General features: G+C 49.8%; 1 protein-coding gene across 1 annotated transcript in view; it reads right to left on the minus strand.

Annotated features, from left to right (window-relative positions):
- The window catches only part of LOC119978372 (lysine-specific demethylase 5B-like), a 425856-nt gene that overhangs the window by 118941 nt on the left and 292108 nt on the right, over positions 1 to 14807 (minus strand). The window contains exon 16 of the mRNA XM_038819962.1: positions 4942 to 5080. Coding sequence (XP_038675890.1) covers positions 4942 to 5080 — 139 coding nt within the window. The remainder of the gene's footprint in view (positions 1 to 4941; positions 5081 to 14807) is intronic.

The raw sequence follows: 14807 nt of genomic DNA on the forward strand, positions 1-14807 counted from the left end.
ACCGTAATATCTTTTAAAAGACCCAATACCTCCTCCTTTTCGATGTTAACATGATCCAGACTGTCCAGACACCCTACCCAAGAATCATCTTCCACAAAATCCCTTTTTTGGTGAACACTGATGCAAAGTACTAATTTAGTACCTTGCCCATTTCCTCTGGCTCAACATATAGATTCCTCCCACTGTCCATAAGTGGTCCAATCCTTTCCCTGGCCACCCTCTTTCTTTTTACATATGAATAAAAAGCTTTGGGATTCACCTTAATCCGACTTGGCAAGAACTTTTCATGACCCCTCCTAGCCCTCCTAATATTCTGCATCAGTACCGTCCTCATTTATTATCAAGGGTTTCAACTGTCCCCACCTTTCTAGACCGTACAAAGGTTTCCTTTTTCTTTTTGACAGGGTTCACAATATCCTTCGTTATCCAAGGCTCCCTACATACTTATCCTTCGTTCTCTCAGGAACATGACTTTCCTGAATCCTAATCAATTGTCGCTTGAAAGACTCCCACATGTCCGATGTTGATTTACTATCCAAAAGCCGCACCCAAGCCAAATTCTTCAATTCCTGTCTAATGTTATCGTAATTTACCTTTCCCCAGATTAGCACGTTAATTTACCTTCATCCCTAAAACTTACGGAATTGTGGTCACTACCCCCAAAATGTTCCCCTACTGAAACCTCAATCACCTGTCCAGGCTGATTACCCAATACCATATTCAGTACTGCTCCTTCCCCAGTTGGACTATGTACATATTGCATCAAGAAGTCTTCCTGGATACACCATACAAACTCTGCCCCATCCAAACCCCTAGCACTAAGTGAGTCCCAGTCAATATAGGGGAAATTAAAATCCCCTACCACACCAACCCTGTTATTTTTGCACCTGTCCAAAATCTCTCTACCTATCTGCTCCTCTCTCTTGCTGGCAGTTGGGGGGCCTGTAATAAACACCCAACATTGTGATTGCCCCCTTCCTGTTCCTGAGCTCTACCCAGATTGCTTCATTGTGTGAGCCCACCAAGGTGTCCTCCCGCAGTACGGCTACAATATTCTCCTTAACCAGTAATACTATTCCCCCACCCCTTTTACATCCCCCTCTATCTCTCCTGAAGCATCTATATCCTCCAACATTCAGCTGCCAATCCTGCCCTTCCTTTAACCGTGTTTGTGATAGCCACATTGTAATTCCAAGTAATAATAAGTAGTAACAAGTTCATCTGCCTTACCCGCTATACTTCTGGCGTTGAAACAAGTACACTTCGAACCTCTATGTTGGAGCAGACAGGGTGATGTTGTTCTCTTATTTTTGTTCTCTATTTCCCCTTCAGTTATTACACTTTCTACACTAACGCTCTGGTTCCCAACCTCCTGCCATTCTCGGATTTGTCAGCCTTTAGTTCTTTAAATTTCCCCACTATTTTTTCTCTGATGATATTAATTGGGTGGCATGGTGGCACGTGGTTAGCACGGCTGCCTCATAGTACCAGGGCGTGGGTTCAATTCTGGCCTTGGGTGACTGTCTGTGTGGAGTTTGCACTCTCCCCTAGTATCTGCATGTGCTCTTGTTTCCTCCCACAGTCCAAAGATGTGCAGGTTAGGTGGATTGGCCACGTTAAAAAGAAAACCCTTAGTGTCCAAAGATGTGTAGGTTAGGTGGGGTTATGGGGAAAGGGTGGGAGAGTGGGCCGATAGGGCGAATTTTCCGAGGGCCAGTGCAGACCCGATGAGCCAAATGGCATCCTTCAGCACTGTCAGGATTCTGTGGTTAATTACATTAAGTTCCTCACTCTCATTATTCCTTTTGTACTCTATAATTCTGCTATGTAAATTGTGTCTTCTACCGTGAAAATGGACACAAAATATTTGTTCAAAGTCTCTGCCATTTCATCATTTAGTTCACTTTAGTTAATCTTCATCTTTTTGCAAAAGACCTTACAATATGTTGGATTGGAGGAGCAAGTTACAGAGACAAAGGAACAATGAGATCTGAAATCAAGAACGATAATTTTATATTTGATGCATGGTTGAACCCACAACCAATGTAGTCAGCAAAAAGAGTGGTGATTGTCATCAGGACGTTGTGCAAATGAAGATACAGGCAGCAAAGAATAGGAGACATAAGGAGAGAAATTAAAAACACCCACGAGATAGTGAACGTATGAATAGCTTAGGCAGTGTTGGTGGTGGGATGAGGGATAATGTAGTTAGAAATGGAAGCATGGGACACTGGCAAATCAAAGGAGGCTCCAACAGCTCAGATGCTTCCAGCACAACGTTCCAACAGTGGAATTGCACCCCAACCACAAACTCAGTATTTAGAAATCATTCAGAGTACAATTAGCTGCTTATAGCTTGGTACATTCCTTGGTATGCGTTTTTTTTGAAACATTAATTTAAAATAAACAGATGGCACTATTAAATGAGGACAGAGGAGTGTCATGCAAAAAAGTTGCACATTTGTTTGCTGATATTGTGAACGGTAATTTCGAGGACTTGTTTTTAAACTACAATGAGATGGTGACAAACATCAGTGTCAATCAAAAGAGAAAATATTGAAAATACTCAGCAGGTCTGGCAGCATCTGTGGAGGGAGAAAGAGTAACATTTCAACTTGGTGACCTTTCAGAAATTCCGATGAAAGGTCACATATCTGAAGCACGTGCTCTGTTTTTTTTTCTCCACGAATGCTGCCAGAGCATCTGAGAATTTCCAGCATCTGCATTATTTTGATTTGGATATCAGTCTTGAGTTTGGTACTGATTGCATTCAGGCATACTGAACAACAGGGGGCCAGTTTAGCTGACTTGGCTGGACAGTTGGTTCGTGATGCAAAGCAAGTCCAGCAGCCCATATATCTAACCTGTCACTAAGTTTCAATGAGATCACCTTTCATTCTTTTAAACTTTAGAGAATACAGGTGCAGTTCCCTCATTTTCTCCTCATACGAACCTCTGTTGCACTCCCTCTATGGCAAGTATATCCTTCCTTAGAAGGGAAAATAAAAACTGTACACAATACTCCAGTAGGAGCTCAGAAGTCTCAATAAAATTACCGAAAGACATCTTCACTCCTGTGCCAGTTGAGGTTATTCATGAAGGCCCCAGCTTCTCAACCTTACCCCTCGCCTGAGATGTGGTGATCCTCATGTCAAATCACCACCAGTCAGCTCTCCCCTCTCAAAGGGGAAAGCAGCCTATGATCATCTGGTAATATGGCGACTTAACCTGTAACTATAACGACATAAATGTCGTAAAAAATAATGGTCAACATGGATTTATGAAAGGGAAATCACATTTGACAAACTTGTTGGGAGTCTTTTCAGGATGTTGCCTGGAGCATAGCTAACAGAGAACCAGTGGATGTGGTGTATTGATATGTTCAGAAGAGTTATGATAAGGTCCCGAAGGTTAGGAAAGAAAATTAGAGCACATGGGATTGGGGGTAATATATTGGCATGGATTGAGAATAAAAACAGAAAGTAAGAATAAATGGGTCATTCTCGGATGGGAGACTGTTTCTCGAGGGATAGCTAGGATCAGTGCTGCGGCCACATCTGTCAACAATCTATATCAATGATTTGGATGTGGGAACCAAATTTGCTGATGACACAAAACTAGGTGGGAATGCAAATTGTGAGGAGTGTGCAAAGTGGCTTCAAGGGGATTTCAACAGGCTAAGTGAGTGGGTAAGAATATGGAAGATAAAATATAATGTGAATAAGTTTGAAGTTATCTACTTTGGTAGAACCACACCCCCCCCACCCCGCCCCAGAAAGGTAGACATTTTTTTAAATAGTGAGAAGTTGGGAAGTGCTGATGTCCAAAATTCATGGGTGTCTTTGTTCATGAGTCATTAAAAGCAAGCATACAGGTGACGCAATTATGAAGACAACTGATATGTTGGCCTTCATCGCAAGGGTAATTTTATTGAGCCTTGTGAACTTGCACCTGGAGTATTGTTTTGGTTTTCCCATCAAAGGAAGGATATATTTGCCAAACAGGGAGTGCAACAGAGGTTCTTATGAGGAGACATTGAGGAAACTGGACATGTATTAGGTAATTTGGACATTCTGAATTCTCCCTGTGTACCCGAACAGGTGCAGGAATGTGGCGACTAGGGGCTTTTCACAGTAACTTCATTGTAAGCCTACTTGTGAGAATAAAGATTATTATACTTATTCTCTGGAGTTTCAAAGAATGAGAGGTGATCTAATTGAAACGTACAAAATTCTTTCAGGCTGTGATAGGGTACATGTAGATAGGATGTTTCTCCTGATTCGTGATTCTAGATAGGGGACACAGTCTTAAAATAAGGGGCAGACATTTAAGATTGAAATGAGGAGGAAATTCTACACTAAGAGGGTGATGAATCTTTGGAATTCTCTACCTCAATCATTGAACATCTCCATCAAGAGATATGGGGATAGTGGGGAAAAATAGCCCAGAGATAGATGATCAGTCATGATCTATTTGAATGGTGGAACAAGCTTGTTGATCCAAATGACATACTCTTGCTCCTATGTTCATAAAAGGAATAAGCAGACCAACGGAAAATGGACATTCAAAATTTATGATCTTTTTTGAAGGCATTAAATCAAGGTTTAATTTACAGTGAAAGGATTCAATGATACAATGTAAATGACTACACATGTCGGCATTGTAGTGGAATGTGAATTATGACTGCAATGGATTAAGTTGAAGCCAGATGTAGCAAATAAAAACTAAACATTAAGTTATTTATAATGCATAGTGAGTGTAAACACTCCACTTGCATGCTCAAATACACCAGCATTTTGTGTTAATGTTCATCTCTCCATTAATGTTCAATAACTAACTATGGTCTTAGATCCCGCACAGAAATGTAGATACATTTTTTTTGGTGAGAGATATCAAATACTATTTTCATTTTAATGTACTGATGTCTAGTTTATAAGTCACCTGAAAAATCTCCACTTCTTGAAGCCAGATTCTAGCCTTCTGTACTGCCTCCTTCAAAGCAAGGCCATTGGGTAAATAAGCAGGAATAACTCTCACTTCTTCCAAGGCAGCAGATAGAGTTGTCAAAGAGTGTGGAGGCCTGCAAGAATCAGATACACTTGTTAAAAGAACCCAAGGAAATTCATGGTCCATTCTGGACATAGTTACAGAACATAGAACATAGAACAGTACAGCACAGAACAGGCCCTTCGGCCCTCGATGTTGTGCCGAGCAATGATCACCCTACTCAAACTCACGTATCCACCCTATACCCGTAACCCAACAACTCCCCCTTAACCTTACTTTTTAGGACACTACGGGCAATTTAGCATGGCCAATCCACCTAACCCGCACATCTTTGGACTGTGGGAGGAAACCGGAGCACCCGGAGGAAACCCACGCACACACGGGGAGGACGTGCAGACTCTGCACAGACAGTGACCCAGCCGGGAACCGAACCTGGGACCCTGGAGCTGTGAAGCATTGATGCTAACCACTATGCTACCGTGCTGCCCCATTTTGTTCATTTAACAAAATGAAATGTTGCCTCCATTGTATACATCACAAAGGCCATCAGCTGATGGGAGTTTATTTTTGTTCATTTATATTCATTGTTGTTGTGCAGAAGGAGGCCATTCACCCCATTGTATCTGCACAGGCTTTCCGAATGAGAAATTCCCATCGAGCTTTTCCCCCACTTTCTCCCCATAACCTCTCACATTCTTCCTCTTTAGATAATGGTGTTATTCTCTTTTGAAAGGCTCGATCTTTAAAAATTGTTCTCGCTTTACTTTCTGCGGATATAATGCAAATGTATTCTATCAAGATTGTGGAATAACTCTCTTTAATGCACTGCTGCTAGTTCATCTTTGAGAAATTGTTTTGCTGTGTTATTGTTTTTCTCGGCTGTTACAAAGCCTCATCCCCGGAAGCGACTCAATGCACCCTAACCCCTTCAATTTTTTTTTATACAAAATTTTGTTGAGGTATTTGTGATTTTGGAACAATAACAGAAGAAACAGTGTACATACAAATATAAACATAGTGCAAAGGCAGTCTTCCTCTCTCACAGGTCCCACCTTCCTTACACACTAATCTAAACAAAACTACCCCCTCCCCCCCTACCTCCCATCCCACCTCTGCTGACAGTTAATTTTCTCGAATGGCTGCCACCTCTGGACAAACCCTGACATTGAACCTCTCAGGCGAACTTGATTTTCTCCAGACAGAGAAAGCTAGCCATGTCAGTGAGCCAGGTCTCTGACTTCGGGGACTTTGAGTCCCTCCAAGCTAATAGTATCTGTCTCCGGGCGACCAGGCAGGCAAAGACCAGAACATCTACCTCTTTCTCCTCCTGGTATCCCGGATCTTCTGACAGTCCGAAAATCACCAACTCTGGACTCTGTGCCACCCTTGTTTTTAACACCTTGAACATGACATCTGCAAACCCCTGCCAGAATCCCCTAAGCTTCATGCATGCCCAGAACATATGAGCATGGTTTTCTGGTCCTCCTGCACATCTATCTTCTATCCCAAAGAACCTGCTCATCCGGGCCACTGTCATGTGTGCCCGGTGAACGACCTGATATTGTATCAGGCTGAGCCTGGCTCATGATGTGGACACGTTGACTCTACTCAACGCATCCGCCCAGAGAGACCATCCTCTATCTCTCCTCCGAACTCCTCTTCCCAATTGTGTTTCAGCTCCTCGGTCTGCGTTTTCTCTGACCCCACTAGTTCTTTATAGATGTCTGCAACCCTCCCCCGTCCCACCCATACTCTGGAAACTACCCTGTCCTGTATCCCCTTGGTGGTAGAAGCGGGAAGGTTGAGACCTGCCTGCGTAGGAAATCCCGCGCCTGCAGGTACCTAAACTCATTCCCTCCCGTCAATTCAAATTTCTCCTCCAACTCCCTCAGGTTGGGAAAGCTCCCCTCTATGAACAGATCTCCCAACCGCTCGATCCCTGCTCTTTGCCATTTCCGAAACCCTCCATCCAGCCGCCCCGGGGCAAACCGATGATTATTGCAGATTGGAGACCAAAGTGATGCTCCCTCTGCTCCATGTTTCCGCCATTGCCCCCAAACTCTCAAGGGCCGTCACCACCACGGGGCTGGTGGAGTACCGTGCCAGCGGGAAGGGCAGAGATGCCGTTATTAATGCCCCCAAACACTTCCGGTTGCGGCTATGTGGAGCGAAGTCGCACGTGCAGCAGCTCCCGCTAAAAATTGACTTTAGGGCTCTTTTTAGGGCAACCAATGGTACTTTTTTGACGATTCCCAGTGTGGGAAGGGGACAGCAATATTCCCCCGGCGCTGTATGGATTGGACCAGGAGTGGAAGGGTGAAAAAAGTGGAATTGGAGCAGAGAAAGGTGCGAGGGAGGAAGACCAAGATGGCGGCGGGTGGAGACCAGGCAGCGTGGGTGCAGTGGTCACAGGAGCAGCAGGAGTTTCTCCAGCACTGCTTCACGGAGTTGAAGGCAGAGCTGCTGGAGCCGATGAAGGCGTCAATTGACAAGCTGCTTGAGACCCAGACGGCCCAAGGGGCGGCGGTCCGGGAGATCCGGCAAAAGGTCTTGGAGAATGAGGACGAGATCGAGGGCCTGGCAGTGAAGGTGGAGGCGCACCATAAGAAATAGAATAGAATAGAATAGAATAGAACAGTACAGCACAGGACAGGCCCTTCGGCCCTCGATGTTGTGCCGAGCAATGATCACCCTACTCAAACCCACCCCATACCTGTAACCCAACAACCCCCCCCCCCCCCCCCCCCCCCTTAACCTTACTTTTTAGGACACTACGGGCAATTTAGCATGGCCAATCCACCTAACCCGCACATCTTTGGACTGTGGGAGGAAACCGGAGCACCCGGAGGAAACCCACGCACACATGGGGAGGACGTGCAGACTCCACACAGACAGTGACCCAGCCAGGAATCGAACCTGGGACCCTGGAGCTGTGAAGCATTTATGCTAACCACCATGCTGCCCATAATGGCAGGCGAAGTTTGAGGACATGGAGAACCGGTCCAGAGGAAAGAATCTGCGGATTCTGGGTCTCCCGGAGGGGCTGGAGGATCGGATGTCGGTGCCTACGTGGTCACCATGTTGAACACGCTGATGGGCGCGGAGGTCTTCCAGGGGCCCCTGGAACTGGAGGGGCCCATCGAGTGCTGGCGAGGAGGCCCAAGCCCAGCGAGCCGCCGTGGGCGGTGCTGGTGCGGTTCCACCGGTTCGCGGACAGAGAATGTGTGTTAAGGTGGGCCAAAAAGAGCGGAGCAGCAGGTGGGAGAATGCTGAGGTCCGGATTTATCAGGACTGGAGCACGGAGGTGGCTAAGAAGCAGGCCGGATACAATCGGGCTAAGGCGGTGCTGCACCGGAGAGGGGTGAAGTTCGGTATGTTGCAACCGGCGCGACTGTGGGTCACCTACAGGGACCGTCACCATTATTTCGAGACGCCGGAGGAGGCGTGGACCTTTATTCAGGCCGAAAAGCTGGATTTGGATTGAGGGCCGGGACGAGGGGACACAGAGGGGGGGTGGTTGGGACTATTGTGTTGTGCTTTGGGGGGATTTTGCGGTTAGGTTGGGCAATGTTTCTTCTCTGGCTGTCGAGTGGGTTCGTTGGGGGGGGGGGGGGGGGGGGGGGGGGGGGGGGGGGTGGCAGGTAAAAGCCTGTGGGCCTCCTCGCCAACACTCGATGGGCCCCCTCCAGTTCCAGGGGCCCCTGGAAGGCCTCCGCGCCCATCAGCATGTTGAACATGGTGACCACGTAGGCACCCACATCTGATCCTCGGTGGCTGGAAATGGGGATGGGGCCCGAGCTGGGGGAATTGGGACTGGGCCTGGAAAGGGAGCAATGCCAGAGAGGCGGGGTCGGGTGGGTGGAAAGCGTGGGCTTTTTCCCGCGCTAAGGGTGGAAAGGGGCGCGGCCGGTGCTGGATAGCGCGGGCTTTTCCTGCGCTGAGAATGGAACGGGGTGGGGTCGGGAGAGCCAGTTGATGGACAGGAGGGGGGTGGGGAGATTCCCACACTGGGGGGGGGGTCGATGGAACGGTGGGAGTGGCCGGGGTCAACAGGAGTCGGCTGACTCACGGGAGTGCAATGGGGGGAGCAATGCAGCTAGGGGGAGACCTAGCTGGGAGGGGGGGGGGGGGGGGGGGGAGAAGAGAGCCGGGTTGCTGCTGGAATGGCCAAGGGAAAGCTGGAGTCTGTCAAGGAGGTCGGGGCGGGGGTATGCCGCTGGGGGGAACGGGAAGTGCGCGGGCACGTGGCTGGCCTAGAAAGGGTTTTGGCTAATTGGGGGGGGGGGGGGGGGGGGGGGGGCAGCCCCCTGATCCAGCTGATAACCTGGAACGTAAGAGGCCTGTACGAGCCGGTCAAGCAGGCCCTTGTGTTCGCAGACCTGAAGGGGCTGAAGGCAGATGTGGTCGTGCTCCAGGAAACGCATCTGCAGGTGGCAGATCAGGTAAAGCTGAGAAAGGGGTGGGTAGGGCAGGTGTTCCATTCGGGGCTGGATGCAAAAAATCGGGGGGTGGCGATTTTTGTGGGGAAGCAGGTGTCGTTTGAGGCGTTGAGTATCGTGGCGGACAATGGAGGTAGGTATGTGCTGGTGAGTGGTAAGCTGCAGGGGGTGCGGGTGGTTTTGGTAAATGTAATTGGGACGATGTAGGGTTAATGCGGCGCATGTTGGGCCGGATCCCGGACTTGGAGACAGGGGGCTTGATAATGGAGGGGGGACTTCAACACGGTGCTGGATCCGGCAATGAATCGCTCTAGGTCTAAGACGGGCAGGAGGCCGGTGACGGCCAAGGTGCTGAGGGGGTGTATGGACCAGATGGGAGGAGTGGATCCGTGGAGGTTTGCGAGGCCGGGGGCCAGGGAATTTTAATTCTTGTCCCATGTTCATAACGGGCAGCACGGTAGCCTTGTGGATAGCACAATTGCTTCACAGCTCCAGGGTCCCATGTTCGATTCCGGCTTGGGTCACTGTCTGTGTGGAGTCTGCACGTCCTCCCGTGTGTACGTAGGTTTCCTCCGGGTGCTCCGGTTTCCTCCCACAGTCCAAAGATGTGCGGGTTAGGTGGATTGGCCATGCTAAATTGCCCTTAGTGTCCAAAATTACCCTTAGTGTTGGACTGAGTTATGGGGATAAGGTGGAGGTGTTGACCTTGGGTATGGTGCTCTTTCCAAGAGCCGGTGCAGACTCGATGTCCCGAATGGCCTCCTTCTGCACTGTAAATTCTATGATGATATGGCCTTGATTGACTTTTTTGTAATGAGCAGGGCGCTGATTCCGAGGGTGGAGGACACGGAGTATTCGGCGATAGCCATGTCTGACCATGCCCCGCATTGGGTGGACCTCGAACTGGGGGAAGGAGAGGGACCAGCATCCTCTGTGGCGCTTGGAGGTGGGGTTGTTGGCGGGCGAGGAGGTGAGCGGGCGGGTCCGGGGGTGTATAGAGAGATACCTGGAGGCCAATGATAACGGGGAGGTGCAGGTAGGGGTGGTCTGGGAGACGCTGAAGGTGGTGGTCAGGGGAGAGCTGATCTCCATCAGGGCCCACAAAGAAGGGAAGGAGAGGAGAGAGAGAGAGGGAGAGGCTAGTGGGGGAGATGGTAAGGGTGGATAGGAAGTACTCAGAGGCCCCTGAGGAGGTATTACTTAAGGAGCGGCGCAGCCTCCAGGCCGCGTTTGACCTGTTGACCACCAGGAAGGCGGAGGTGCAGTGGAGGAAGGTGCAAGGGGCGGTGTACGAGTACGGACAGAAGGCTAGCCAGACGCTGGCACACCAGCTTCGGAAGCGGGAGGCAGCGAGGGAGATCGGGGGAGGGAGGGAGGGAGGGGGAAGCACGGTGCGGTGGGTATTAATGGGGTCTTCAGGGACTTCTACGAGGGACTGTATCGGTCTGAGCGCCCATCGGAGGAGGGGGGGATGGATCGCTTTCTGGACCGGCTGAGGTTCCCGAGGGTAGAGGAGGGGCAGGTAACGGGGCTGGGAGCGCCGGTTGGGTTGGAGGAACTGGTCAAAGGACTAGGGAGTATGCAGGCGGGGAAGGCACTGGGGCCAGATGGGTTCCCGGTGGAATTCTATAGGAAGTACGTGGACCTGTTGGGCCCGCTCCTCATAATTTCTCCCATCCCTCTCGTGGGTCAGAAACATATAGGAGCAGGTCATCTGCGTACAGCAAGACTCTATGCTCCACCCCTCCCCGAACCAGCCCTTTGAGGCTCTCAGCACAATTGCCAGCGGCTCTATGGCTAGCGCAAACAGCAGTGGTGAGAGCCTCATCCCGTGGTGCAGCGTAAAATTGCCCGATGTCAACCTGTTCGTCCGTACACTTGCCACAGGCGCCTGATACAGCAGCCTAACCCAGTCGATGAAGCCCCGTCCAAACCCAAACCGCCCCAGCACCTCCCACAGATAAGTCCATTCCACCCGGTCAATGGCCTTCTCTGCGTCCATTGCGACCACTACCTCAACATCCCTAACCTCTGGGGGCATCATGATCACATTCAACAGTCTTCTAACGTCCGGCCCCGGGACTTTACCCGACTGCATGGCCTTCAGCCCTTCTGCTATTTCTTCAATCCCTATCAGGGCCCCCAGCCCTTCTACCAACCCTTCCCTGTCGTTCCCTTAAAAGCCCTGCCTCTGGGGTTTCCGCATATCTCCTGTCGACCCAAGGTATTTCCCCAATCAGTCGATCTGTCTCTGCTCTATCCACCTTCTCCCTGTGGGCCCGTATCGAAATCAGCTCCCCTCTGACCACCGCCTTCAGCGCCTCCCAGACCATTGCTGCCGAGACTTCCCCCCGTGTCATTAACTTCCAGATAATTCTGAATGCATTTCCTCACCCGCCCACACACCTCCTCATCCGCTAACCGTCCAACATCCAATCTCCAATGCGGGCGCTGGCCACACTCCTTGCTCACCTGTAAGTCCACCCAGTGCGGGGCATGGTCCGAGACCGTGATCGCTGAATACTCAGTGTCCACTACCCCCGTCAGTAAAGCCCTGTTCAAGATGAAAAAGTCGATCCGGGAGTTCATTTTATGTACGTGTGAGTAAAAAGAGAACTCCTTCACTCCCGGCCGCCCAAACCTCCATTGGTCCACTCCCCCCAACTGCTCCATAAACCCCGTTAGCTCCCTTGCCATTGCTGGCACCCTGCCTGTCCTTGAGCTCGACCGGTCTAGCCTTGGGTCAATGACTGTGTTGAAGTCCCTCCCAATGACCAGCTTATGCGAGTCCAGGTCCGGGATCTTCCCCAACATCCTCCTTATGAACTCCACATCATCCCAGTTTGCCGCGTAGACATTCACGAGTACCACCGGCAGCCCTTCCAGCTTCCCACTAACCGTGATGTACCGACTCCCACATCCGCAACTGTTCTTCCCGCCTCGAATGACACTCGCTTATTAATCAGGATCACGACCCCTCTAGTCTTAAGAGTCCAGCCCCGAATGAAATACCTGCCCGACCCATTCCTTCCTTAGTCCAGTCTGATCGATTACCCAAAGATGCGTCTCCTGTAACATTGCCACGTCCGCCTTTAAGCCCCTCAAGTGAGCTAACATGCGTGCCCTCTTAGCCGGCCCATTCAGCCCTCTAACGTTCCATGTGATCAGCCTGGTCAGGGGGCTTCTTGCCCCCCTCCCCCGCCGATCAGCCATCACCTTTCTTCGGCCCGCCCCAAGGAAGTCTCTGTCCCCGTCCTCCCTTTTGTCCCCCAGCAACAGTCCCTCGCTTGTCAGCAGAGCAATTTCCCCCCTCCCCCCTTCAATAACAGCACAGTAAAAACCCCTTCAACAAGCATAACATCTGCTCAGCCCACACTGCGCTTCCGTGAGCCAGTCCGCCCAGCTAGCTTGGTAGCCCCCACCCCAGGCGCCAAATATTTTCCAACCTATTGTTTCCCCCCTCCCCCGCTCGGACACACATATGCAAGAGAAAACATTTCCAGCCCAGTTAACGGAAAGAAACAAAATGAAAAGAGAAACCCCACATCGAAAATTCACACCTCCCACCCCCCACCAGTACAAATGCAAACTTTAACTTACAAAAATACGCGGCGGCTCCAGGATTGATACAGAAGGCATTACAAATATAGTGCAAAAACAAAGGTATTTTTAACGTGAACACTGCAGCAAAGTTCAAACAGCTCAGAACGCTGCCAGCCCTTTCCTTCTGGCAAATTCCATCGCTTCATTGGGCGACTCAAAATAGAAGTGTTGCTCCTCAGAAGTGACCCAAAGATGGGCCGGATACAGCAGTCCAAACTTCATCTTCTTCTTGAAAAGGGTCAACTTGATTTGGTTGAATCCCGCTCTTCTCCTGGCTTCGTCCGCACTCAGGTCTTGGTAAATGCGCGGGATGCTATTCTCCCACTTACGGCTCCATATCTGCTTGGCCACCGTAGAATACGTTCCTTATCCAGGTACTTGTCACCACCGTCGCCCTCGGGGTGGGGGGGGGGGGGGGGGTGTGTCACCTACATGCGGCTTCTTCGCTAGTGTTCTGTGTGCCATGTCCACCTCCGGGGATCAGATGAACGCCCCATCCCCCATTCGCTTCTCGAGCATACCCGCTATATATACCCCTGCATCCGCTCCTTCGTACCCCTTCGGGAGACCAACGACCCTCAAGTTTTGCCGGTGGGACCTATTCTCTAAATCCTCCACCTTCTCCTGGAGCCTTTTCCGCTGGTCTCTCAGCATCCCCATTTCCACCTCACTGCTGTTTGGTGTTCCTTGTGCTCCGTCAGTGCCTTCTCCACTTTCTGAATCGCACGATCTTGAACGTCCAATCTCTATTCCAGCCGAGCAATCGATTCTCTAATCGAGTCCAAGCATTCATGTTGGTGCTTGGCGAAGCCCTCTTGGATAAACTTCATCAACTGCTCCGTCAACTGCTGGGTTGTCGAGCCAGAACTCCGCTCGTCCGCCATGCCTTTTCCCACTGCAGCTTCAACTTCTCTGTTCACCTATTTATTCCTTTGCCAGCACCCCTGGTCCGTCTATCCATGCACTGGTGTGGGACTCCTCCTCATGGTGGCGTCCACTATCGATTTTTCAAATAACATCCGAGAACAAAATCGGGGAAAAGGTCCAAAGGTCCGTCCCAAGCGGGAGCTACCAAATGTGCGACCAACTCCTTCATGGCCGCCACCGGAAGTCCCGCTTCAAATTTTTAACCTCTTCAGTTCACAGAACCTCTCTGTATAACTTAAATGTTCCATTTCATGCAACATTGTGGTGAATTTTCTATGCACCCCCTCCAATGCAATTACATCCTTCCTATAATGTAGTGACCAAAACTGCACACAGACCTCACCAAAGTTCTATGCAGCTCATCCTGACCACCCTGCTTTTGTAATCTATGTAAGAAGTCTTACAACACCAGGTTAAAGTCCAACAGGTTTGTTTCAAACACGAGTTTGCGGAGCACTGCCCCTTCCTCACCCGAGTGCTCCGCAAGCTCGTGTTTGAAACAAACCTGTTGGACTTTAACCTTGTGTTGTAAGACTTCTTACTGTGCTCACACCAGTCCAACGCTGACATCTCCATATCTTTGTAATCTATGCCCCGATTGATAAAAGCGACTGTCCCATATGCTTTTTTCACCACCCTATTCACCTGCCTTTCTGCCTTCAAAGATCTATGGATAAACAGGCTAAGGTCCTTTGTTCGGAATTCCCAGTGTGAGACATTTCATAGTATACTTCCCTGTTAAATTACTCCTTCCAAAGCACATCACCTCACACTTTTCAGGATTCAATTCCATCTGCCACTTATCCACACATTTGACCATCCCATTTATAT

The sequence above is a fragment of the Scyliorhinus canicula genome, chromosome 15, assembly GCF_902713615.1.
Source record: "Scyliorhinus canicula chromosome 15, sScyCan1.1, whole genome shotgun sequence".
Lineage (NCBI taxonomy): Eukaryota > Metazoa > Chordata > Chondrichthyes > Carcharhiniformes > Scyliorhinidae > Scyliorhinus > Scyliorhinus canicula.